At 35.2% G+C, this 27,992-nt stretch overlaps 1 protein-coding gene across 2 annotated transcripts in view; it reads right to left on the bottom strand.

Moving 5' to 3' along the window:
- Positions 1–3,847: 3,847 nt before the first annotated feature.
- The window catches only part of PCMTD1 (protein-L-isoaspartate (D-aspartate) O-methyltransferase domain containing 1), a 25,843-nt gene continuing 1,698 nt past the window's right edge, over positions 3,848–27,992 (bottom strand). Inside the window, exons 2-6 of one of the 2 annotated variants that reach the window (XM_014539974.1) lie at positions 21,234–21,353; positions 15,401–15,592; positions 10,340–10,511; positions 7,420–7,543; positions 3,848–4,884 (exon numbers count right to left, since the gene is read on the bottom strand). In XM_014539974.1, coding sequence (XP_014395460.1) covers positions 4,520–4,884; positions 7,420–7,543; positions 10,340–10,393 — 543 coding nt within the window. In that variant the 5' untranslated portion in view covers positions 10,394–10,511; positions 15,401–15,592; positions 21,234–21,353 and the 3' untranslated portion in view covers positions 3,848–4,519. The remainder of the gene's footprint in view (positions 4,885–7,419; positions 7,544–10,339; positions 10,512–15,400; positions 15,593–21,233; positions 21,354–27,992) is intronic. The other variant, XM_014539973.1, reaches the window with a different exon arrangement.

Raw genomic sequence — 27,992 nt, forward strand, 5'->3', positions numbered from 1 at the left:
AGGCGACCATCCCGGATGACTGGACTGGGAGACAAATCTAGTGAGTGGAGAGCTAGCTTATCGAATTTTGTCAACCTTATGGGAAAAAATAAATTCATTGGCCTTCTCTCCAGTAATTTTCTTGTCCCTTTACATTCTACTGTAGGTGAATACTGCCCTCTTTCGGCAGAATGTTCAAACTTAAACATGTGGGGTTTTTGATTAAGACATGAAGATCAGAAGAAAAAAATTAATCTCCATGAACAAGAATGATTTATTTTAAAATAAATTAAGCTTTTAAGTATTCTGGACATTGTTCATGTGTCTTTTATTGTCTAAGTAGCAATAAACCAAAAAAGCCAATTTCTTCCTTTTCACTCTCACTCCTACAATTACTATGAGAAACGTTATAGAAAACCTAAAATCAAGAAACACTTGAAGAGACTAAACACACACACACACACACACACACACACACACACACACACACACACACCCCTCCTTATTAAGTCACAAAGCCCCTACCAAAGAGGCAAAAATCAGAACCAAATGTAGGTGAGGAGATGGAAAAATGGAACATTTGAATGTTGCTAGAAGGAACATATATTATTACACTGGGAAACACTTACACCATCTACTAAAGGTGAATATAAACATGTTCCATGACCCAGTAATTCTCCTTTATATACACACTAAGACTCTTGCTCACATACAGCCAAGGACACGCTGAAGAATGTTCACAACTGAATTATTTGAGGGGAAAATACATGTCCATCAACAGTAGAATTAAAATGTGAGATGTGAATGTAAGTAACCTAACTAGATACATCATAGTTGAATCTCAGAAGGGTAAATGTGAGTGGAAAATTGCATTGCAAAAGAATACATAAAGTATGATTCCACTTATATAAAGTTTACAGTAAAGTGCATGTGATAAAAGGACTATAGCAAAAGCAAGTTCATGATAAACACAAAAGGGTTACCCATGAAAAGGGACGGATTAAGATGAGATTGTGAAGGAGCACACAGATAATAGTAAATCAAGTAGGCCCACCTAACAGCAGGAACACACACACTTGAATAACGTATTTCCCTTCAACATCGTTTGGTTACGTTGATGAGGAAAAATAGATTCCTGGTGAGGCCACCGTGTGTGGAGTTTTCCCTCTCCCTGTCCATGTGGGTTTTCTCTGGGCAGTCTGGTTTCCTCCCACATCCCAAAGATGTGCACACGAGGTGTACGGCATGTCTAAATTGTCCCTGTATGTGTGCGCGCACCAAGCTGCCAGGAGGCTCCTGGCCACCCACAGCCTTGAACAGGAATAAGCGGGTTGAAAAATAGTGGTCTTCTTTTTATGCATCTTTCTTAAATGGATGTATAACTCACATTTATCTCAATGTTTAACATTAGATGTGATTTGAGATCTACTTAGAAGTTTGGTGATGTTTTTGTGATCAAAAATAGAAGATAGAAGCTTAATTTTTATCAATTAGCCTATGATAAAATTGGTTTCGTTTAATATTATATTGTTTAGCTTAAGATCAGTTCCCAAGAACCTATCAATAACATTAAGTGAGGATTTGCTGTATTGACATGTACACTGAATTATTCTTTGTGCTTCATACATATTTTATAAACATCCTTCATATCTACTAAATATTTTACAAAAATAATTTTGTAAGAACCCTACACTCTTCAGAGGTGGCAACAGCCGAAGGAATATTAGATGTCCAAATACAGACCACTGTAACTGTAATGCAGCATATACCCATAGATGTACTGAGTTTTCCTACATTAAAAAAAAAGCCAGGCCACTGAGAAATGGTTTCATTATATGCAATTGTTTATTTAAAATAATTTTCCAAGTCTTCCCACAATTTAACAAGTTTTGCTTAACTTTTATGCCCTCAGACAGCTAGAAACCAACACATTATTTTTATATTTTATTTTAACCACTACATGTGCCATTTTAATGCCATTTTCCTTTATTGGTACTAGAACCAAATATATAGACCAATAAGCAGTACAGATTTAAATTATTTTCTTAGTAGTTATGGTGCCATTGACAAATTCCCTGGGATTTATCAGATGCTGGACACTATTTTGAGCCATCTCCAACTAGCTGTCTGATTTAGGAAATCATGCTACCTCCCCAGGCCTACTTTCTCTTGCAAAATAATTTACTGGGTTAGATTATTTCTATTGTTTTATCTGGCTATAACAATCACATGATATGCTCATCATTTTCAATTAATTTTACTTCATCTTTTATTTGCTACTTCTCCACTTATAAAGCATAATCACCTATATTCAAGTAAACATGAATGCATTGAAAAATAAACACAAACCCAACATATTGTTAATCACTCTAATATATTCCCATTAATACATAAAAGGGCTTTCAGTTGAATTATCCGTTTTTATTTCTATTTCTTTCTTTAAAGTCAATAATAAAGTCACAGCTGTAAAATGAATGCATTTAAAATCAAAAAGGATACATTTCAACGACAAAAACATGCCATCGTGAAAACCTGCTGTACACTTTGCCAAGGTCAACAGACTAAAACACGCGATGAAAAAGCCAATCTTCAAAGTCAGCCTAGATAAAAGCTCTCTCCTGACAGTGAAATCACCATTAAGACTATGTACGTCTGAAAAAAAAAAAAAAAGACTATGTATGTCTGCATATCTGGATCAGCTCCGAAAACCACCATTGTGTGTGGAGGGGTGCTGGGTAAAAAAACGTGAGTACCAGGAACTCAAGATTAAACTTCTAAAACTAATATTTAATTCAAAATAAAATAGATGACAATTGTATAAAACTACTTCCTTGACAGAAATGGCATGAGGTGTTTAACAGTAACAGTTTAGTAATAATCTGAGAAAATTTATGGAGATACTCCAACCCAACTCCTAGCCTCTGTCACTGGTATAAAACAAACACCTTCCATGAAATTATCTTTTATGTGACTGAAATGTTCCCATTTATTTAGGATCGTTTATGCTTAGAATATTTTAAACACTTGCTTTTAGACCAGTGGCATTTCCAGAACTGATATTTTTTTTAAAGCATCTATGTATTACTAATTGAATATTTGCAGAGGTGATAATCCTTTCACTGTACACTGATTGGATTTCCTGAAGCATATTTGATCAACTATTTTAACAGTGATGCTGATGGTAACAAGTGATACTCTCAGATTTTTCATTTTAAATAATACATAATCCTTGTGACACTAATTACTAAATAGGCTACATTGCATAACTTCTTAACAAAGATGACTGATTTCAGGCCCTAGTATGATGAAAAGACACTAAAAAATGGCATTTACTACTTGTGTTATCACTGAAAAGCTATAACTAACAGTCAAATGATAGTTTAATTATGTGACATTCAGCAAAAAAAAAAAAAAGAAAATCATTATAATTTTACCAAAAGAAACAAGAGACATGGGAAGAAATTAAATGAGCACAATGTGGGTCCCAAAGATTACACCATGACTTGGAACTAGATTTTCAAAGCAAAAGGCATCTATATACAATTTCTGTGAATATTTCTTATACTAGAAAGTGAATTTCAAAGCAAATGTAGACTAGCTCAGCCAAAGATAAGCACTCAGATGAACCAGAAGTTCCATTTGCTAAAGTGCACCTGCTATAACCAACTCTGCTCAGGCCATCACTCATGCTTTTCATTCACTCACTGTGCTATCAACAGTCATACAGAAAATGGATTTCTTAAAACCAACTACTTTACACAGTGGACTATAGAAAAAACAATCCTAAATATACTATCTTCTAAAACTCCAGAGTAATATAACCTCATCGTTTTTAAATACTGAAAATGTAAAGGGTCCATACAAATTATGAGTATTAAGCATATACGTTTTACTTTAATGTTCACTTGATGTATGCTCTTAAAATCTCTATGAGAGAAGCAGGTATTTTCCCCGTGTCTTTTGGCAATAGATTCAAAAGCAAAAGTAGCAGTGCTGTTGAATTCCATGAAGCTTTTTTAAAGCTAAATTACTCAATGTTTTATTGTTATTGCACTCATATATTGCCCGGAATGCATCTATAGTAACTCAGCAACAGTGATTGCAAAAAATAGGAAGGTAAGTGGGTCTACAAAGCATTTGAGTTTCCATAGAGGAAAGGCAAACTGCAATTCAAATAAGGTTGTATATGCTTAACAATTATTTAACCTTATATAAAATGAAGTCCACCCCTCACTACTACAAATCTGTGGGGAACCAGAAAAAGACTTACAGTACACAAAGTCTTGACTATTGTTGTATTCCACTTTTGAAGTCACTGAATTAAAACAGCAATTTTTCCAAGATTTAAAGAAAAATATATTTTATAAAAGGGATTATTTTTAATCACTGAATACATCATTAGTAAGACAGAACGTTATACTCCCCCCCTCCACTGTAATTCGCTGGTAAGAGAGATTTCTCTCTCCTTTAACTTCTAACAAATGCTACATTTTCAAGACTTAAGGAATTATCAGTAGGCATTCTTTCTTCGTGATTTAAGTTATTTTTCTCTAAAATATGTCAAGTAAGCTTTTAAAGACTCAGGGAGGGGGAGCTTCATGATTTTTTCTCTCAGTAGATTCTGAGGTGGCTCCTCTGGCTTCATGGCATCACTGTCATCTTTCTCTTCCTCTTCTTTATCTTCTTCCATTTTTTCATCCTCTTCACTGTCTAGAGGCTGAGGAATAAGCTGATTACCCACAAAGACGTAAGTGTTAATTCTCTGTTTAACTCTCTTTCTTTTCCTTTTGGGTGGAGCCCTCTGAGGAATCCCCTTGGCCTGCATCTCGTCATTTATGAAATTTCTAAGTGTGCGTCGAATATAAATACGAGCCAAGTCCTGCAGATTCCTGACCGCACAGGGGGCTATAAAAACACAGCACACACAAAACATAAAAAGAAGAGCATTATATATTATTCATTTCTTCACAGAAAAAAATGTATTTCTTGGTGAATGTTAGAAAACAGTAAGTATAAAAACTCTTTCAACTAACATAGATTTCCAGGAGTTTACCAACTGCCAGGCACCATTCTAAGAACTGAGAACAGCCCTGGCCAGGTGGCTCAGTTGATTGGAGGGTCGTTCCATACACCAAAAGGCTGCGGGTTCGATCCCTAGTCATGGCGTGTACAGGAGGCAACTAGCAACTGAACAATGTTTCTCTCTCTTTCTCTCCCTTCCTCTCTTTAAACTCAATAAAACATATCCTTGGGTGAGGACAGTGGACAGTGAAGAGGTTGATATGTGTAGATATACGTGTGACCCTCTGTATATTCATAAAAATCCTTTGGAAGAAAAAATAAGAACTTATAAACAGAGTACATGAGAATTAACTAGTTGGGGGACAAGAATAGTAGAAAGATTTTTACTCTACATATTTTTTATACTTCTTGATATTGAAATAAATCTATTTTAAAAACTCAAAGGCAACATTTGAACCGAGATTTGACTGTACTAAAATATCATTCACATAAACTTCATCCCAAAGATCTTCTGAATGACACAGTAACTCTGAAATAATTCTCAGCCCTAGCCATTCAAAAATCCCCAACATTTTCTATTCTTTGATACTCCCTTGTTTCTAATGCTTCCAGTTATGAGATAAGGATTCAATGAACCAAGTAATACTAATCCTTACTCTATAAAATCTTATTTTAGATTGAAGCTTTCACTCCATAATTACAATTATCTCTAATAGATACATGTACACTCTACTTGTTTCCCAAAAGACATTCTCTATATAGATTTTATAAGAACCTAGCACTCAGCACTTACATTTTAATTTGTTAACAAAGATTGAAAAAGGCATTTTATTTAGGTCAAACCCCCAAACCAACTACTTTAAACCATTTTTAACCTACAAAACAACTTCATATAGCTCAATGGAGTACAGTGCCAAGATTTATGAAGTTTCTTTTGTCCCTTGTGATATTTAATTTATAAGAAATATACATTTAGCTTCCCATTCCTGACACAGGGCTCCTAAAACACCTGGAATTTTCTAAATGATAAGATCATAAAGATGAAAGGAATATCTTCTGTGTTCATAATAAGTCCCACCTGAGTTTCATTAATAAGGTGCCTTTGGGTTTCCCCTAAGCATGGCAGGCTGGTTGCCAGGGGAATCTAACCATGTGATTAGAAAGCTTCTGGTCCTATGATCCTGGAGGTGCTGGGAGGATGACATACCCTAAGAAGGCATGAAGCTCTATGTTATTCTCCAATACCTGGCCCTATGCATCAATTCCATCTGGCTGTTCCTGCGTTGGATCCTTTTACAATAAACCACCCGGTCAGGGCTGTTCTCAGTTCTTCTCTGTATCTCCACTCTCCCCTAACTTCTCATCCATTCTCACAATGCCATCTTCATGTTCAGGATTCTCAATCTATACCTCCCTCTTGTAGTAAGTATACACTACTTGAGTACCTAACATCTATAATGCTAATAGAAAACACAAACATGGCCAAAATAAAATATCTGATCTTCCTACACCTATTTCCAAACCATTCCACCCCCAGTTTTCCAAACACCAATAAATGGTACCATCACCTCGCTAGCTATTCAAGTAAAACTTAGATCGCTCTTTTTCCTCCAACACCATCTTCTATATAGTCCACTATTTTTCTACCTTCAAACAACCACCTATAATCACATCAACACTGACTCTCTCCTCGAGTATAAGTAAAGTCGTATATAATCTATTCTCTACAGCAGTGGTTCTCAACCTTCTAATGCTGCGACCCTTTAATACAGTTCCTCATGTTGTGGTGACCCCCAACCATAAAATTATTTTCGTTGCTACCTCATAACTGTAATTTTGCTACTCTTATGAGCAAAATGTAAATGTCTGATACGCAGGATGTATTTTCATTGTTACAAATTGAACATAATTAAAGCATAGTGATTAATCACAAAAACAATATGTAATTATATATGTGTTTTCCGATGGTCTTAGGTGACCCCTGTGAAAGGGTTGTTTGACCCCCAAAGGGGTTGCGACCCATAGGCTGAGAACCACTGCTCTACAGTATAGCCAGTGAGCTTCAACTAGCCTAAAACTTATTTCTGGTCTTGGAATGACCAAGCTCTTTTCAGCCTAAATAAAGGCTTTTGTGTTTGCTGTTCCTCTGTATGGAAAATGCCACCAAGTTAATAAATTATAATTAATAATCTCACAACTATAATTAATGAATTCATTTTTGTTTCACTTGTCCCTTCTTTTCATGTTTCCATGAAGGCAGTGTCTGGTGCAAGACAGGGCTTTATTAAACAGAAAAGTGAATAAATCCAATGAATATATTACTGCATATCTACTTAATTCTTCATAATTATAGAGTCCATTAAACCCCAAGCATCGGAGTTGAAGTCACAGTTCAGTTGCAAAGGACCAGTTACTTACGGAGTCCCACAGAATCTGGTTTGCCATTATCATTCTTACTTGGCTGCACAAGTGGAGCAAATGAAACAGCAAGAATATTTTTACTTTCCCAAGTATTTTGTCCAGTTCGCATAATTTGTGTTAACTATTTAGAAGGGGAAAAGAAAGAATAGCTTAATTCTGGAAAACTGATTTCCTTACAGTCACAATTTTGTTTTAACAAAATAATTGCCAATCATTGCTATATAATCACCTATATTTGAATGCAACCAAATTACTTTTACTTAAATATTAACTATAAAAGAATAAAGAAGGAATCATAAATGTTGCCTGTTGAAGACAGGCATTTCAACATAAATGGACTATCCCAATGTGGCCTGATGGCTTCTAGGGGTATAATGTGGTCTGATGGCTTCTAGGGGTATAATTCCAATCCGTACCTGCCATTGATTCTCAAATATGTCTCACATAGGTTTAGTTGTTTGGTTAAATAAAGCATTATATTTTAAAAGAAACATGTTTTGATTACTATACCAGTGAGTCAACTTCATGATCTTCCATAATGGTAATAAAATATATATTCTATTCTAATCTCAATTTGATATTTCACTAATAAGTGTAATTATTCATAAAGGGTTTAGAAGTTGTACCTACTCAGTAAACACCCATCATCAGTCCTTGGAAAAAAAAGATTAGCTCAGGACATAGCTTGATCAAGCTAATATCTTCAATTTATATGATAAAAATCATTATTATGTTTTACATCAGTATAATAGTATATAATAAATATCTAACAAAACACCAATGGGAAGCCATATTTTAAATGTCCGAATCTGAAACTGTAAAGGAAAACAGAAAAAGATTGTTCATCTGGGGGTCTCAACTCTAGAAACATTCCAGTAACATTTTTCCAAGAACATTTTTCAATTAATATTTTTGTATTATGTCTTTTTAGTAACCAACAAACAATTTGCACAGTGCATACTAATGGTGAACTCCACTGAGATGCAAATAATATTTTGTGATGTGAAAGGGCTCTCAAGATATATATACTCCAGAACATCATGTCAGGTCCCAGTTATCTTAGACAATCTATCTTCTGCCATACAAATCACATGGTGTTTAAACATCTCAGATTCCGGTTAATATGAATATTAAAGATACTTTTTGAAATGCATTTTTATACATTTTTAAAGTAATTTGCTTTTGTAAGATCCACACATTTTCTGAATACATTAGTATTTCATACATTTGTTATACCTAATAATTACAAACCACAGGCAGGCAAATAGCTGAAAAATATTCTCAAATGAGTCTATGAAGTATTAAATGAAGGTTTAAAAATTTACTTGTTTCTTTTTTTTAAAATATATTTTTATTGATTTCAGAGAGAGGAAGGGAGAGGGAGAGAGAGAGAGAAACATCCATGATGAGAGAGAATCATGGATCACCTGCCTCCTGCACGCCCCCCACTGGGGACCGAGCCCGCAACCAAGGCATGCGCCCTTGACCTGGAATCGAACTGTGACCTCCTGGGTCATGGGCTGACGCTCAGCCACTGAGCCACGCTGGCTGGGCTACTTGTTTCTTTAATGGAGTTAAGCAGTCCAAACAAACCCCAAATAGGATTTCTTTCTTTAGATGTTAAAGGAATTTTAAAATGTTGAAAATTGAACAGCTAGTAGAGAGCATCACATTCAACTGAACACCTCTAGGTCAGAAAAGTGAAGAAGGGAGCAGCTTGGCAAGTGCAGCGGTCCCCCGTTATCCACAGGGGATATGTCCCAAGACTCCCAGTGGACACTTGAAACCATGGGTAGCACTAAACCCTGTGTAAACTATTTTTTTCTTATACATACATACCTATGATAATTTTAATTTATAAGTTAATCACAGTAACAGATTAACAATAGCTAATAAAACAGAATCAGACCAGCCAGTGTGGCTCAGTGGTTGAGCGTCAACCCATGAACCAGGAGTTCACAGTTCCATTCCAGGTTTCCAGGTCGAGCGGGACACATGCCCGGGTTTTGGGCAAGATCCCTGGTAGAGGGTGTGCAGGAGGCAGCCTATCAATGATTCTCTTTCATCATTGATGTTTCTATTTCTTTCTACCTCTCCCTTCCTCTCTCTGAAATCAGTACCATAAACAAACGCTCCAAAAAACAACCAACAGAATTATAACAACATACTATAATGAAAGTTATGTTATGTAAATGTGGTCTTTCTTTCAAAATACCTTATGGAATTGTACTCACCATTCATGTTGTGATAATGTACAATAATACAATGCCTTATTAAGTCAAGAGCCTTCACCTTTACACTTAAAGGAAGCACTTTATGGCTTCTCTTTGACCTAAACAAATTGACAGCATCACTGCTCTGGGCCATTATTAAGAAAAATAAGTTGAATACAGGTACTGCATTACCTCAACAGTCGATGTGATAACTGAGATGCTACTAAGTGACTAAAGGGCAGATAGTGTACAGTGTAGATATGATAGACAAAGGGATGAGTCATGTCCCAGGCAGGACAGAGTGAGAAGGCTCAAGATTTCATCATGCTACTCAGAATGTGGCACAATTTGAAACTTATGAATTATTTCTGGAAACTTCCATTTAATATTTTCAGACCATGATTGACCACAGGTACCTGAGACAACAGACAGTGAAACCAAGGATAAGGGGGGACTATTGTAACACAAAGACTGTAGCTAAGTTTGGGTGAAAGACCAAGTCTCTTCTAATAGTAGTGGAGTTTTCTATATCTCCTCTGGTTAGATAATTAAGAGTCCATTTCAATTTTTTTAATGTATATAGATCTATGAAGATTATTTCTTCTTTAAAAATTACATTGTACCTTTACTGGTGTTAGACACTTCCCATCTTAAACTGATGCGTTTGTTTTCTATGCCATTAAGCAAAAGGATGGTGAAGTTACCTGATCTTCTATAGGCATCACTAGAATGCCTCCAACTTTCAGTAATATTTTCATGTAGTTTTCATGGTCTTTCTGGACTCCAGCTCCACAATAAATTCGATCATACTGATGACTGTCAGATGCTATCTGGAGGCAATTGCCAACCACAAATGCAGGTTCACAGAACTCAAATCTGCATGGGAAGACAAATATATTTTAATTCATTTAAACAAAATATTAGATAAAAAATTTAACATAATCCAGTTCTTTGAAGTAGTGAAGTTGCCAAAATTAATTCCAAGGATAAAACATGAAATTTGATTTAAATATCACACTTATGAAGTTTAGTACTGATTAAATATATAATTATCAATGTAATATAAATATTTTAAAAACATTAACCTAAACTTTTGCCACACTGAAACCTCACTTAAGGCTTAAAAAAATGGATATAATGAAAAGCCCATCACAACACCAATCTTGTGACATCACACAAATGATAAAGAAAAAGAGAGAGAAAAAAAGGCTTCACTTTCCACTGCCCTTTCAAAAAAGAACAAAAAACTGAGGGGACACTGGGAATGGGAAGGGCTGGTGCGGAATTCATCTGTGTGACATTTTTGTTACAATTAACAGCAAAGCTTTGTCAGGAAGATACCCGTGTGACCATATAATCTTGCAACCACTAAGATTAGGGAGATTTTCCTAATAAATTTTAGCAGAACTATGTTATAGGACTGGGACAGAGAGCAGAACGAATAATAATTTTCCTTACTGCTGCTTTGGCCCCCATGGTCTCCCTGGGCAACGCATAGAAGAGAAATGGTTTAAGAGCAAAGGCATTTTATCCTGACCACCTGTTCTGGTTACAGTGTTGGTTCATGGCCTAAAGAGCTGTGATTTTACAAACGTTCCTATTTAGAATTCTACTTTAGTCCTTAAGTTCTGACAAAGCTGAAAATAGTCTCTAACATATAGCATAGTTACAACCTCAATACACTAAAACATGTAATCATTTTTAAAGTTAATTAATGAAATATCCTTTCACTCTTAAGTAAATTAAAATTAATATGACCACACAGCAAAATCAGGCTCTCATTTAAGGAAAAAGTAATTTACATTAAAAGTTTCAGCATGCAGTGGAAAATGACACTGCTTGAATCACAATCATTTATACTTGGTAAGCATATCCTATCCTTTGGTAATTAACAGACTTATTACGCGGTAAGTTTTCATTAAAATACAGACACATTAGGATCCTTGACAGTTAAAGAATTTGCCAGAATTACACCCTGTCCTCTTAGTGCAGTAGGGTGGGGATGGGATGGGAAGGGTTGAGGGGGTTGGGGTGGGGGTGAGTGAACAGTGTACACCCTATAATCTCTTCTCCATATCCCCACACTAAGGTAGTGTATGCCCCATTATTTCTTTTACTGTAACTGCCTCCTCACTGCTCACACTTTAAGGTCCCTCTTCCATTATTTTGCTCCCTACAGGGCAGGCAGGATAGGTTCAAGCTCCTTAGAAAGTCATGTGGGCTCTGTATGACGCCATTGTCAAGTTGTCCTTCCAGAATCATTTCCTGGCTCTGCCCCTACCAACACATACTATGTTGAATTATTTGCTCCTAATTGCCTTAGAGGAACTATTATAAAGTGTTTTTGAAACACTGTATCTGTGGATGTGCTGTTCCTTTGATAAATGCCTACAATCCCTTCAAGATACAGTTCAAATATTAGCTTTGCAATGAAATCTTATCCAACTCTTTAAGAGTTACCTCATTTTTCCACGTGCATAGCACACATAAAAGTGTAAATTAAGCTACAATAGGGAAGATGTTTAATTTATCTTTTATATTCAAGACTATGTTACAACATATGATTATCTAAAATATGGCCAAAATATAATTTATATGATTTGTTGGCTTTCAAGTAATTAGATACTGTGGATCAGGTGGTTTAATCATTTTATCAAACTCATAGTAAGCATTCTTTAAAAAGAGAAAGACTATTTTCAATGAAGTTTATCTAAAATCTTCATTCATTTTAAATATTTACTTTTATAATAATTTAAGTCAGTCATAACTTTCAACATGAATGACCATAAAATTTAAGTAAAAATTTGAATTATTAAACCCTGTTTCACCATCAAGTCTGTTTTAAAAGCTTCCTATTTAAAAATATGTGATAGCTCAAAGAGCTATCACCTAGAAAAACATCATTACAAGTGAACAATTTACAATTAAAACTACTTCTCATATTTGTGATATTTTATACATTCTCATCCCAGCAAAGTTAATTTGCAAAAATTTAGTGCCTGATCTAAAATTAAATTTGTGACTCTGGTTCAAGTTACCTTACAGTCCTCAGCAAAATTCATTATGTCAAATTCTACTTATTGAGCACCAGTTGTGTATAAAGACTGGAAATACAATGGAAACATCCACGCCTGTATTTGTGGATGAGACAGCATCAAACTATCTGACTAAAGATTAATTTACAACGATGGTAAGTGCTCTAAAGGAAAGGAATATGATTCTATAAAACTGAGGATGAAAGGAAACCAACAGGCCTGGGGAAGTACAGAAAGATTCCCTGAGAAATGAGAAGCCATGATCTTAAAGATGAGACAGGACAATCTAGAGACACAATACCCACAAGAGTAGCCACTAGCACCATGTGGATATTGAGCCCTTAAAGTGTGGCTAGTCCATACTGAGGTGTAAGAATAAAATTAACCTGGGATTTCAGAGATTCAGTACAGAAAAAGTAAAATATATCAATATGTACTTTATATTAATGTGTGTATTTATATATGTCAGATATATTTCAATAACCACATACATTTCAGCAACTGTCCTTCTACTTATCACGTGCAAATAGAGAAGCATCAAAGACTTTCTCCTTAACACAATCATCCCTTTGAAATATTCCCCTGGTTTTTCTGCTGTCTTTGAATATTTCTTCTGAATTAATTGTATCTCCATCACCTATTCCAGTACTCAAAACATTTACTAAATAAGCAAACCATACAACAAACATAAATGTTTTGTCAACTTTTCCACCTACCAACTTTGAATATGAACCCCAAGTTGACAAATTGAAGATACTAATCACAAAAATCTCAAGACCGAAGAGAAACTTGCCCAGATTAAAAAAAAAAAAAATAGTAAGTGCCTATGGCACTCTGTCAACATGATAGTTCTTCTTTTACTAAATTTGTTACTATAAATAACTGTAGCTTAATGCTACAGAATGCATGTATTTTTTTTCCAAAAATGCCAAAACAAATTTTAAAAAGCAAAACTCAAATAGTAAAACAAAATAAACTCTTTCCTTTTATGAATAAATCAACTGTTCTATATTTTTAAGATCTTAAATAAGACACCCTTATCCTAGGAAACAATTTGATGCTTTCCCTTATAATCAGATGAGAACAAGTACATTTGCTTCAATGTAGATAAGTATTACAAAGGATCATTAGAGAAAAAACAGATCTCTAAAATTATAAATAATTTCCATTAGTGCAAATGGAACATATACTTCTAACATATGCATATGGGGTCTTTACACTTTTTTTGACATATTTATATTAATTTCCTTTACCAGAATACTTAAATTTGAAAGTTGAGTTGAACTGGAGCCAATATTTCAAAAGGATTGAACTATTTCTAGATACAAAATACTAAAACTTCAAGGACAAAGTAAAATCGGGAGAAAACTAAAATATCTAGAACATAATAGTGTATTCATATACCAAACACATTACAAAAAGGTTGTAACTACCAATTTAGTAATTATAAAGAAAGTGTCTACCAGAGAGTATCCTATCTAGGGATTATTTATTATACTTACCACTATGACCTTTTACACCAAATAATACCAGAATCCTTCATATTAATAGAGAAAAAACTCTCAAATTGCCTATATTTACATTTTTTTCATACATTAATAAGCTATCGATCATCTTTCCTAATAAAAAACTTATAGATGAGCTTTATATTTCGGACTAGGTATGTACTTAAGGATAATACTTAAGACACTTTGTATTCTGATATTAAAATTATGACTTTTATAACAGCATTTCATGTAAATGAAGTCATACCAATTGAAATAATAACATTTTTTCCGAAACTCTATGATGAAAAGTTTTCAGGCAAATGTTTATAGATATGCTCATATCCATAGCATATATTCGTATCATATATGTAAAGAATAAATTATTACTTTCAGACATAGATGATGGCATGTTTTCAGAGTAAACTGCAAATCCTATTAATTCTTCCAATGTAGAGAAGAAAAATAAAGAAAACATTTTCTTCCTTAGGCTTTTACTATCTTCTGAAAGCTACATCTTACCTTAAGTTTCCATAGACCTCTACAGGCTAACGACATTATTTAAATCACAAATAGATTTTCTGTATAATCTGGAAGACTGTAGCAATAAACTCACCAGAAGTTTTCAGTTCATTACAAAATAGTACTATACTACTTAGAGATTTACATATAAAATCTAAGCTAAAAATAGTGAGAGAAAACTCAAATTCAACTTTTTCACATTAACTACACACTAAATGAAACCTAAAAAAAAAGTAAACAAAAACTGGCTAGAGGTCTACCAAATATTTCTATGTGGTTATAATTTTACTCATAAAAGTATGGTTCATGCATTCTTTCCCTAGTTTTTATGTTTGACTTAGGAAACTTCATTTAAATTTTATGTTATTCAAATGAAAAGCAGCAATCATTTTTATTCTTCGAAGAACATTTCCAAAACAATTTCCCAGATATAAATGACTTACACTCCTAAATTACACTAAATTATATCTCTAAAAATGTTATCTGTATAAAAAATAGTTCTGAAATGTATGTAATAACTACAAATTCACTTATTCTAGACTTATTTATTGACTTAAATATTAATTACTGCTTTTTACTCTCTTATGCAGAGAGGAAAAAATATTTGACATACTCTTACTAATATGTACAATGAAAATCATTTGTGAGAAAATAGAGAACACATATACGTTGGTTTACAACATGAATAATTGCTCAAAATAACACCAGGATGCTAATCACTTACCTTAGCAGTGGTTTTCTTTATAGGTGTATGTTGGAATATCTTCATCTTGAGACGGATAGATGATTTCGTTCACAGCAGGGACCTTGCCAACTTGCCCATATAATTCTTTTGATAAGCTGCTAGGAGATCAGGGTGACCTAGCCTTGCCCTGCAGCTTCCCTCTTAGACGGATAGTCTAGGTCTAGGAGCTGACTGAGAGTAGAAAAAACAACATTCCCCTTCAATACACTGTTGAAGTGGGGGCTGACAATTTGCACACCTAGTTTATCATGTGCCACAGGATGCTGTCATTGAAATTTCAGACTATTTTTCAATGGAATAAAGGATTTCAAGGACACAGGAAAAAAATCCTACCTTGTTCTTATACCTCATCCAAAACAAGCAGCCAAATCCCAGAAACTTCTTTTTTGTAAAACACTTTGTCAAAGTATACATTTTGAGTTTTAAGAGCTATGATCATTTCATTACAATAAGATGAAACTGCAGAACTTTCCATTGTGAAGAAAACTCAGGGATATGTTAATCTTTTGATCTCCAAATGCTCTTAAACCATTCAAAACCTCTTACAATAAAAAATGAAGCTACTGAATTAAAAAAAAATTTTTTTAGACCAATGACTTTACCTTTTCAAGTGTTTCCCTTCCAAAGGCATCAAAATCATCTCAGAATAATTCAAGCATTATGTAAAGCAAAGTGTTAAAAGCATATACAATCATTTTTCATTGAATGAAGCCTTAGGAAAATAAAAAAAACACCACCGATCTCTAAAGTTTTTATAGGAAATATGACAGGTACCTCATACAAAAGAGAATCTTCATGTATTTGAACAATAATTTTTTTCTCCTAATAATGTATTTGAAGCCATTAAACTTTTCCCCAGGCCATTTAACTTATGTTAAAATATATCACTGACAGCAATAAGGACTATTTTTAAGAATTTCTCTGTCTCACCATATGAATGTTTGTCATGATTAAAAATTTTGTTTACAATCTGTAATAATTATTATGAAACTATTATCTGAACATTGACACATAAAAATCTTCAAATATCTGAGAAATATTTTTAAATACTATTAATATATATTTCTAGATAGTGAAACCACTTCAAGTGTGCTATAATTCTCTTAAAGACTAGGCAAAGTTGACAAAATATATAAGTATTAATTTTCCAAAGCAGATCAGAGCACAGGAAAAATAAAAACCTATCATTGAAAACAAAATTATGACACTTACAAATTGCCATATATCAATTAAATTTCCTATAGTAAAATACTATACTAGCTCTGAAATTAATTTAAAACTTACACCTCAACTAAATTTGAGGAGCGCATTGCCTCTTCCACTCATTTCTGCCCCCAATAGTAATTCACAGCATAGGATCTATTGTCTTATAGGGAAATGGCACGCTCCAAAGCAGGCACTCTAGGAAGCCAGTGAACTACATGCACATGTTTACATATTATATGAATATATAAATGTAGCTATAAATAAATGCTATACCAATTCCTAACTCATTTGCAAAGTATTTATAGGGTAAAGGTTTACTATTCAGGCTCCTTTAATTGACTTACTCTTCCAATTAACCACACCTGGAGAGATTATTTTGCTTACTGTGCATGCACAAAACTGATTCATATAATTTGACCTTTCCCAACCTTCTCCTTCTCTCATGAAAGCCAGACACCTAAGGGCCTTTAAAACCTAGACCCAAAGACTTGTCTAGACCATAGGGGCTAAATAAAATGTTCTAGAAAGTTTGTGTGAAGAGCAGAATGGGGATCAGCAAACTGTGGGTAGCAGTCCAAATCCTGCCTGCTGCTTGTTTTTATACATAAAGTCTACACGAGATACCCTGGACCACCACACAGATGAACAGGAAGGTCTCAGAGCAAATCAAGCCTGAAACACTGATGGAGGCAAAAATGACAAAAACCGAAGCTGTCCTACTTCATGCACATCATGAGAAAGCAGTTTCTTTGGAAAAGACAATAATGCTGGGAAAAAATAACAGGCAGCAGGAAAAGAGCGAGACCAAATATGAAATGGACTGACTGTACAATCAGCCATAGGAGTGCGTCTACAAGAACTGAGCAGGGCTGTTTGTCACAGGACATTGTGGACATCACTCATTCGGAAGGTCACCAGGGGTTGGAGCCGACTCAAGGGCACATAGCACATAGAGAACGCCCTGTGCCCATTTGTTTACATAGTGTCTATGGCTGCTTTTACTCCATGATAGCAGAGTTGATCAATTGCAACAGAGACCATTTAACCCCGGAATCCCCAAAATATTTACTACCTGGTCCTTTACTTGAAAATTCTGCCTATATTTTAGAGGATCCCTGACATCAAATGTCAGTTTTATAACAGTATTTCAGTGAATTTGGGGATAACTTAGGTAGAGCAAAGGAATAAACCATACAAGAGAGCGCCCCCATTCCTCCCATCTCCAAGTACAGTGAATCCAGAGTAGTTTCTCCAAGTTATTTCATCTGTTGCTATAGGTCTAAAGTGTAGGAAAAAAGTTTGAAAGTACATGCATTATAATGTTATTGTTTCTAAAAGAAGGAATACTACTGTGAAGATTCAGGAACCAAGCTTATTTTATAAAGCACACACAAAAACACACATTTGTATCTTTTAAAAGGTCATCTGACATTATATATTGTAATGTTGAGCAGTTCATTGATTTTTTTCCCCTCACCTACTGGATTTCGAAGTTTACTATGGAGTCCATAAGACATATATAAGAAAACTTTCAAGATTCAATTTAAATCGTGACATGACAATACTTTCAAAAAAGGAACTGATAAAAAAGATCCAAACCAACAGGGTAAACAAGATTGGAAGACTATTATGTTTGAGTTATCTGTTCTCCATGTTACACATAATCCAGGATAATGTGTACTAAGGAATGCATAAATAGCAATCAATTTTCCTGAGTTACTTTATATTTTTAAAATTAAAATATGTATTTTGATGGCACAATTAAATATAATGAAACTGATTGGAAATCAGATTTTTAAAAGCACTTTGCATAACCATTTTTTAATTAAAAAATTTAAAATAAGAATTATTATCCATAAACATCAAGAAAAATTACAAGAAAATCATCAAACACTAAAACTGTTATCTTTATAATTTCTGTCTCTAAAATGAAGTGATATAAAAAGAAAAGCCAATGAATGACTCAGCAACTCTGATTATTTACTTTCCAACCACTCACTGCCTTATGCAAAATGAAGTATTTTCCCAGTACCTACTGCTCTTTATAGACAAGATAATTTTATAATCTGAAATGTGTAACTAATATTTCAGAATACTCTTTGAAAACCAGAATAGATAATATTTCTAGAACTAATTTTTCAGACCAGTTAATTAATATAAGAATCAGTTTTAAAAATTAGTTGCAACACTTCAGAAACAACTATATTATAAAATCTGACTGGTTATTTCAATGAAAAGGACCAGACATTTAGGAATTAAAAAGAGACATTTAGATCAGTCACATCACATTTTATGATTCATCATTTTATGAATAACAAATTTGCATAATGCAATAATATGAAATACAGCCAAGGAAATTTGATCATTTTATAATTATACTAGAGGCCCGGTGCACGAAATTTGTGCACAGGTAGGGTCCCTAGGCCTGGCCTTCCCCAGCTGCCAGCTGCCGGCTATGACCTTCCTTCGTTCCACACCACCCCCAGTGGCCAGTGCACATCATAGCGAGTGATCGAACTCCTGGTCTCTCGGTCGAACTCCCGAGGGGACACTGTGCATATCAGCCTTTTATATATATAGATAAATAGTTTTAGAAAAATTGAGACCCTTCAATATATATAACCATCAAACCTATCTGTGTTACAGATTAGCTATTTAAATTACATCAACACAAAAATGCTTTAAATAATGATATTTTACTGTTTCCTGAAACCACACCCACTTGGCAGCTGAGCTCCAAAAATACTTGTACAGAGATGCTTCAGTGATTCAAGACAGTTCCTGAGGTTTGTTCCTCTTGTTTAATAACTGCATTATCTGTGTCATTATTTATTGATACATAAAATAAATGTATTACTATCACATATATATAAAGACCTTACAATAGGCCTTAAACATTTACTTTTACTAACATTACTTTTATATATTTTTATGTTCAAATGTATTCAAAAGGTCCTAATGTATACATAGTTTTAGCATCAAAACAAAAAATCTTAAAACAATTAAAGTTCAATAAGTTTAAAATAAGTTCCAATAAATGATATAAAATATTTATATCCACATTTTAAGCATTTAACATGCTACTAATCTATTCATAAGACAGCTAGAAATACAAAAGGATGCTAAAATTGAACACCAATTTCTTATAAAATTACTTGGGCTAAAAACTATTTTGTTTCTAACAATATGTTATTCTTGGAAACAATATATGAACCAACACGGTAAGCACTTGAAAAATAATTCAAAATATGAATTAAATGCTCATTTATAAAGGGAAGCATAAATAACCTAAAGGATGGCATTCAGCAAATTGATGCAGAAATTTCTAGTGGCTTGCTCAAAGCCACTGAACTAATTATAGAACAAAATAAATTCTGAGCACTTTCAAATTCTCCCAAGCTTGCCTGACTGTGGTCTTTAATAACAGTTACAACCACATCTAAGTAGACACAAAACCTCCTCTATTTTACTGCAGAATATCAGTTTTCTGTTCTTCAACCAATCAAGTGCCTCTTGCCAGAGGACAGATAAAAAGCGGCAATGGCAAAGGGGGATGAAAGACAAGGACAAGGGTCTGCGGGAGGAGAGGCAGAGAAAGGACAAGAAGGAAAAGTATACTCCAGCAGACATGCACAGGCCTTCTTGGCTTCCTTTTTGGCACTGTTCCCAAGCCTAAACTCTAGAAAAAAGCTCTCAGCTCTGATTCAGACTCCTCCAAGTTTCTCACCTCCGGGGTCATGGTCAGGGCCTAGAGGTAAGTGAGGAAGGCTTACTCTCAACAAGCTGAGTTGGAACTCTGAATGGTTTTGCATTAAAACTTAGTTGTATAAAATGACTAAGTTGCAAGCTTGTGATTTCTATCCTTTTTAAATGTTCTTTGAAAATATGACTGGTTGAGAAAAATAAATGCCCTCCAAATTTTACATAATTTCAGAGTTCGTACTTTAGCATAAGAAGCCCTTGGTCCATGGTGTTATCATTACTGAATGTTAGAAATATTACACACCAAACAGGCTTCCCTGTCGGCTGAAGAACAAAAGACTGCAGTATTTCTTTAAAGGGGAAGTACGAGTTCAAAACAATGGTTTTATAAACAAATTTCTCAAACACTACCCTATCACAAGATAGATCAATGTATTTCTATCATAATTTCATCTAGATATATTACAAAGTAATTGAATATTTTTAATAAAGTCCCTTGTATGCTAACAGGTATCAACCTTGTGTGACAACTGAAGAGGGCAGAACTACTAACTTACTATCCCAAAAGTATAAAACCAGTTCCAGGAAAGCATCTCTGTATTTTCAGAAAAGGGACTTGCATTATGTTTAATGAATGATAATTACCCTATTAATAAGTGACAGAAGCATAAGATTAAAAAATAAGTTATTTCATTTATTGATAACTTACTATAGATTTACAAAGAATAAAAGTTATATCACAGAACAATTTTTATGTTAATTTCTTTTCTCATTTTATACCACATTGACTTTTGCTGCATTCAATTAGAACAATTTAGGGTCAATGAATACTACTGAGGAACAGACATGTCACATATCTATTTAGAAGTGCTATAAAACCAAAACTATATATATAAATACTTACTTATCAAAGCTATCACTATTTTTGATGAAGCTCTCCAGTTTTTCCTTGGCATATTCCACCACATCTGAATGAAGCTCAATCCCATGATTTATTCCAAAAGGACCTGAAATCGTAGCAGCACTTTTATTTAAAAAATAAATAGTAAGTCATTACAGAGTTTAATTTTTGCTCATTTATCACAGGAACATTTAAAGAGGGTTTGAAATATGTGAATATCTGCTAGCCGTAGATTTAAAAAGCTACATGGAAATCTCAGAATTTATACTGTTTTAATTAAAAAACAAAAACAAAATAATGCTTATTTGTCAAGACAATACTGACAAATAAACAGTCACATACTGTATGAAGTTTTAAGTTCTTTTATCGTTGGTTAAAAATTTAGTAATTCTAAAATCTCAAAACCATGGGCTATTAGATACTATAAAAATATCTACAGGATCCCACCACTACCCAGTGACTGCTAACTTCAAGGGCCAAGACCACATTCTATGTCTTCTGGAGCTCCCATCGTCTCTAGCAGAATGTGGCTATCAGTCAACTTTTTACAGAGCTGATTTTACTCTCCTGTTCCATACTTCACACTTCTCACTTGGTATATCTTTTTACAGAAAGCCAAGGATGAGTAACATTCCAGGAATGAGAAAAATGGGAGAGCTTTCTCAGCCGCTGAAGATTTTGGGATGGCTCCTTTCCCACCCTGGTTACCAGCTTACTGACAATATGACTTAACTGGATTCACATTTCATAGGCTACGGTTACTGAGAATGCTGCCTGCCCCCCCAACCCACAAATCCATCCAGTTATACTACTTATTTTTGAATTTCTGAAATTGAGCCAACCAGGTTTTCTACTCTACATTTGTTATATTAGTTTAGAGATTGGTCTCCTAGGAGAAAGTGTATAGCTTGTGCTTGTGTATGTGCTATTTATTTTTTCTATCTTATATGATCGTATGTACTGTACCTTATATCTATCATAGGAACTACTTAACTGAATGTGCACCCTACTGACTGTCATTAAAAATACTATATTGGAATTTTAAAATAACAATAAAAATCAGTCACCAATTATCATGCTTGAATATTTAGAAGGCACATAAAAATGGTTTGTGACCTAGAAACTACCTAAACTATAAAAATTAAACCAAAATGTTCATAAGCTATCTTAAAACCAAAATCAGATAATGCTTTAACCTACTATATTTCAATCACATTGCATTTGATTATTTTAAAAAAAATTCTGCCTGGCCAGCGTGGCTCACTGGTTGAGCATCAACCCATGAACCAGGTCAGGTTCAAGTCCTGGTCAGGGCGCATAGCCAGGTTTCAGGCTCCATCCCCAGTAGGGGGTGTGCAGGAGGCAGCTGATCAATGATTCTCTTTCATTATTGATATTTCTTTCCCTCTCCCTCTCCCTTACTCTCTGAAATCAATAAAAAATATTTTTTTAAAGGAGTCAAAGAAAAAAAGTAAAAGATTTAAAAATAAACAACATAATTCTAATAGAAAGGTACAAACTGCCAATAGAAAAAAATGAAACTGTATCCAAAGAAGTGTTAACACTTTCTAATATTATCTAACAGATGGAGTTTGTAGTCAATAAATTTCAATGCTATTCTGTATCTGTTAATGTGAGATATTTTTTCTATGAAATAAATGCTTAATTTTTGTAATACATATTTTACAAAATGAAACTTATAACAGTTGACCACTATCTTTAATGGCTAAATATTAAAGAGAAAATAGAAACATAACAGAAGTCAAAGCTTATTAAGACAAATATACTTATTAGAAAAATCTAGGTATCGTATATGTTAGAAATGATTTTTTTTAAGGCTGGCAATAGCCCATTTATTAAGAGCAATAACAAATATAATATGATACCAATATAATAAAATCTAGTGACTGTTTTTCTTTTATAGTAGTTGGACCTAATCTAACTCATTTATCACCTACCAGTTAGTCAATAATCAAAGCTTATACATAAAGGTCAATAATTATTAGGTATAGGTATGAAGTGTCCATCTACATTTCTTATTTACATCCATATTGACCCCAAACAATACACAATGCCCCAGTTTCCCCCTACTCCAAGTACCCCAAAAGGCTGTATGAGTGTGATGTGCGTGGTAGACGTCTTCATGAGGAAGGCCAAAGAAATCTGAGAGCTTTGTTTGACATTTCAATGCAGTCATCAGTACCTTCAGAATTGTCAAGCTAATTTACAGAACATAGCCACAAGCAAAAAGTACTTCATAATACATAACTAGCAGAGCTCTAAAGACGAACTAATTCAAGGTCCACCATTTCAACTGAGGACTCAAATCTAAACACTGTGGGTGGTGAGAAAGTGAATTTAAGGGCAGATGTCTAGTGTCCAACTTTGGTTCCTCCTCTTAACAGTTGCATAATTTGAGATCAATCACTTGCCATTTGAAGTCTTTCCTACAGTATAAAATGGGTCCCTAGGAAAGCATGTAAATTATGTAAAAGTGCTTCATATACTATACAGTAAAAGATGGGTACAAATTGTTAGGACTTAACATGTGTGCCCTTCTCCTTGTATACAGAACTGGTTGGTTGTGGAAGCAAAACCATAACCGACATATGGTTCTCAACCCTGATTTCATATTAGAACTAGAGGCCGGTGCACAAATTCGTGCACAGGTGGGATGCCTCAGCCTGGCTGGCGATCAGTGCCTATCAGGGACTGTCTCGCCCAGTCCCGATTGGGGCCGGGGATCAGGGCTGATCTGGGCTGGCCAGCCAGGGGGAAGGGACCATGGGAAGTTGGCTGTGGGAGCACACTGACCACCAGGGGGCAGCTCCTGTGTTGAGCGTCTGCCCCATGGTGGTCAGTGTGTGTCATAGCAACCAGTCGACCAGTCATTTGGTCATAACGGTCACTTAGGCTTTTATACTAGTATATAGATATAAGTGCTATTTTTATTACACTTGAATCTTAGAAATGATTACACAAAATCTGAAAGTGTTAAAGAGTCAGAGATGGACTCAAACCCTTATGTAAACTAAATGTCTAAAATATTGAAATATCATCCTAGCCAGTTTGGCTCAGTGGATAGAGCATGGGCCTGTGGACTAAAGGGTTCCGGGTTCAATTCCGGTCAAGGGCACGTACCTTGGTTGCAAGCTCCTCCCCACCCAGGCCCTGGTCAGGGCTCGTGCAGGATGCAACCAATCGATGTGTTTCTCTCACATTGATGTTTCTCTCTCTGTCTTTCCCTCTCTCTTCCACTCTCCCTAAAAATCAATGAAAAAAATATCCTTGGGTGAGGATTAACCAAAAAATAAAACAAAAATGTTGAAATATCAACGAAAGATCATATATTGTATGATACCATTTATAAGAAATGTACAGAAACTTGGCAAATCTATGGAGACATAAAGTAAATGAGTGTTTGTCAGGGGCTGGGGTAGGGGTAGGAATGGATGCAACTGGAAATTGGGGGTCTTCTTTGGGGCAATGGAAGTGTTTTCAAATTTGATTATAGTAATGCTTACACAACTCTGCAAATTTACTAAAGCTCACTGAATTGAGTGGGGCTAAAACGAAAGTGAAAACATGAGTATCTGAGGTCTCTGCCCTGAGGTTAAGAGAAAGCGTATAGAGACCAACCATGATGGCAACATACAGCTTAACTAATTAGCTGTTTTGGACAATATAACAGTTGTTGGTATTTACATATGTTGGCAATAAGTTTCCTGTTAAGCACACAAGCTTATGAAGTGTTTCACCTTTAGGAACTAGCATAGTGCTGAGGCAGTGAAATACAGTGTTGGAAAGATTCAGGCAGTCTCTCCACACTCATTCCTATTAACTCAGCAACTAGGGAAGAGACTAAGCTGATGAACCTTGATATTATAGCGAAACCCTAAACAGAAAGGATCAGAATAGAGAAGAACTATACCTACCCGAATCAGAAAGATTATCAGAATAACTTGCCATCACAGTTCTGATATTTAACTCAACTCTGGGAAGCAGAGGACTTGGGAAGCTTCTTTTCTTGTACCCTATTTTGCAATGGGGTTCCCTAGCTAGGTATGATAAGATAATACTGAGAGAATCAATTAAATACAAGAATCTTTGTGAAATTCCTTAGTTCTAGGAAGACTCTTAATGAGAAGAGAATGGAAACAAGAAGAATTTATCTTCAATTGAAACTCAATAAGCTGTCAAAATGAGATGATCTGGGGAAAATATGAATTTATGAATAACTGCTTTAAATGAACTTTAATCGCAAGAAATTTCCTCAAGATAAACCTAACTTTCCCACACTGAATAACAAAAGCTCTCTCAAGATGATAACCCAACCTTTACAGGTGTGTTTCTGAAGTGCTAATGGAAATTCCTCAAGGAATACAGTGGGGCCTTGACTTACGAGTGTCCCGACTAACGAGTTTTTCGAGATACGAGCCGTCTCTCGGCCGATTTTTTGCTTTGAGTTTCGAGCTAAAATTCGAGTTACGAGCCAGCTTCAGATACCCACTGCTAGTCGCAGCAAACCTCACAGTGAACGCCACATCAGCCCAGCATCACGTGTCTCACTCGTTCACTTTAAGATTTGACATACGAGTAATTTGAGTTACGAGCTCCGTCACAGAATGAATTAAACTCGTAAGTCAAGGCCCCACTGTATCTTCTTATCTGTATGATCAAAGCACAGACCCTGCTCTCCCTTCCTCAGCCTGGATTCCTCTAGATTACAGAGTAAGCCCTCAGATAAGAACCACTTCCAATGGTGAGCACCTGTCATCCGCATCTTGTGACTGGGAGAGAAACATGGCTGAGAGCCATGGTGTTACAGCTCCTTAATAAGGAGAGAACTTCTGTTAATAAGGTCACTGTGAAGCAAGAGAGCCACAGCTGATTCACCATACTCAGATAATTACGGGAAGCATACAACATCCTTTTTTGGGTCTAGTTCTAAGTGATTTTTATGGATGAATCCTCCCTTCCTTGACTTAAATGCTCTCAAAATACAAACCAAAAAAGGGAGACGGTTTAAAAAAAATAAAACTTCCTCAGAAGTTGGATAGATCTAATATTTATTAGCTGTAATCATAGTTTTACAGACTCTATTCTTTCTTCTTTTCCTTCTTTAAAATGTTTTTATTTTATCTTTCTTGCAAAATAAATTATTTCCCATCAAAAAGAGAGGAACTATATCTTAGTCTTAACTGTGCAGGATCACACACAGTAAATCTTAGATTATCTAGTAACTATAGTCATACATGTAACTAAAGACTCTTGACTCCCTGGAGACTTGTAACAGGAGGAAAACATCGAGTGCATTGTGGCTCATTTACACAAGGGTCTGTTTCCCCACACTGGTCTCTGGTATGGGTTAAAAGACATTCAAGATACAATGAAGTGTGAGGTTACCCTACAAATGCATCTGGCCACAGATATCTAATCTCTTGGCAGACTGGGACTAAGAAATGGAGTTTAAGAGGGCCACCTCCCTGCTAGCAGGGTTACTAAACACTACCCTCTCCCCCCAGCCAGGCCTTTGGCTAGACCAGTGGTTCTCAACCTTCTGGCCCTTTAAATACAGTTCCTCATGTTGTGGTGACCCCCAACCATAAAATTATTTTCGTTGCTACTTCATAACTGTAATGTTGCTACTGTTATGAATCGTAATGTAAATATCTGATATGCAGGATGGTCTTAGGCGACCCCTGTGAAAGGGTCGTTCGACCGCCAAAGGGGTCGCGACCCACAGGTTGAGAACCGCTGGGCTAGACTGACCTTCAGCAGGAACCAGTCAACAGGGTTGGAGAAGTGGAAGACAGGATAACAGGTGCTCTGAGGCTGGCAAGACATGGTATGAGGCCTGGACTCCAGTCTAAAGTTGCCAGAACTAGTCAAGAAATGCACTGACTCAAAGGTAACTTTTGAAAAGAAACTCTACCTGCACTCCCCACTAACTTGCTTTGGTTTGGAGACTGTCTCGAAGCCTAGAGATTCCTTTGTCGAAGAGGCACTAGTGATACAAGTGATAGATGTGTGAGGTTCCCAACCTGCAGAGAAACTCCTGTCTCAGGGCAGCCGGAGAACCAAATGCACATGTAAGCTGCTAAATTTCTGTCTTGGTAAAACTTAATTATTTGCTACATTTTTGAGGAATTATTATTTATCAAAAACTCAATTGTGGGAGGAAAATTCTCTATTTTTTTTTTTTAATGAAATAGATTGCAGGTTCCATGATTAAGAAACGAAGGAGCTAGCCAGTGTGTAGGAAAGGAAAATTTCAGGACTAAAAATGCCTTAAATGTCATATGTGACCACACAATTTATTGCTCAAAATGGGATACTTTGGGAAAGAAAAGAACATTATTGATGATGCTAGGACCACAGGGATGAACAAGGACTGTCCCAGCATACTGGGACCTAGTTACCCTAGCAGGGGTGGGAACCTTTTTTCCGCCCAGGGCCATACAAAATTTTCAACTTAAACATCAGCCTGCTATATTTTGTCAAACGTTTAATTAACTCACCCCTGATGCCTTGGCAGGGCCAGACCAAATGATTTCAAGGGCCTTACAGGGCCCATGGGCCAGGTGTTCCCTACCCCTGCTAGAGTATAATCAGAGATTCTCTATTCAAAATCTTTCAATGATTCCCCATCACTTTAGAGCAAATTTTAAACCAGTCTTATCTCTATTACTTGGGCATACAGTATACCTCAACTACAGCACGTATCCCATTGGATGAGAAGTGTTTTGTCTCTCCCCCCCC

The sequence above is a fragment of the Myotis brandtii genome, unplaced genomic scaffold (assembly GCF_000412655.1).
Source record: "Myotis brandtii unplaced genomic scaffold, ASM41265v1 scaffold232, whole genome shotgun sequence".
Taxonomy (NCBI): Eukaryota; Metazoa; Chordata; class Mammalia; order Chiroptera; family Vespertilionidae; genus Myotis; species Myotis brandtii.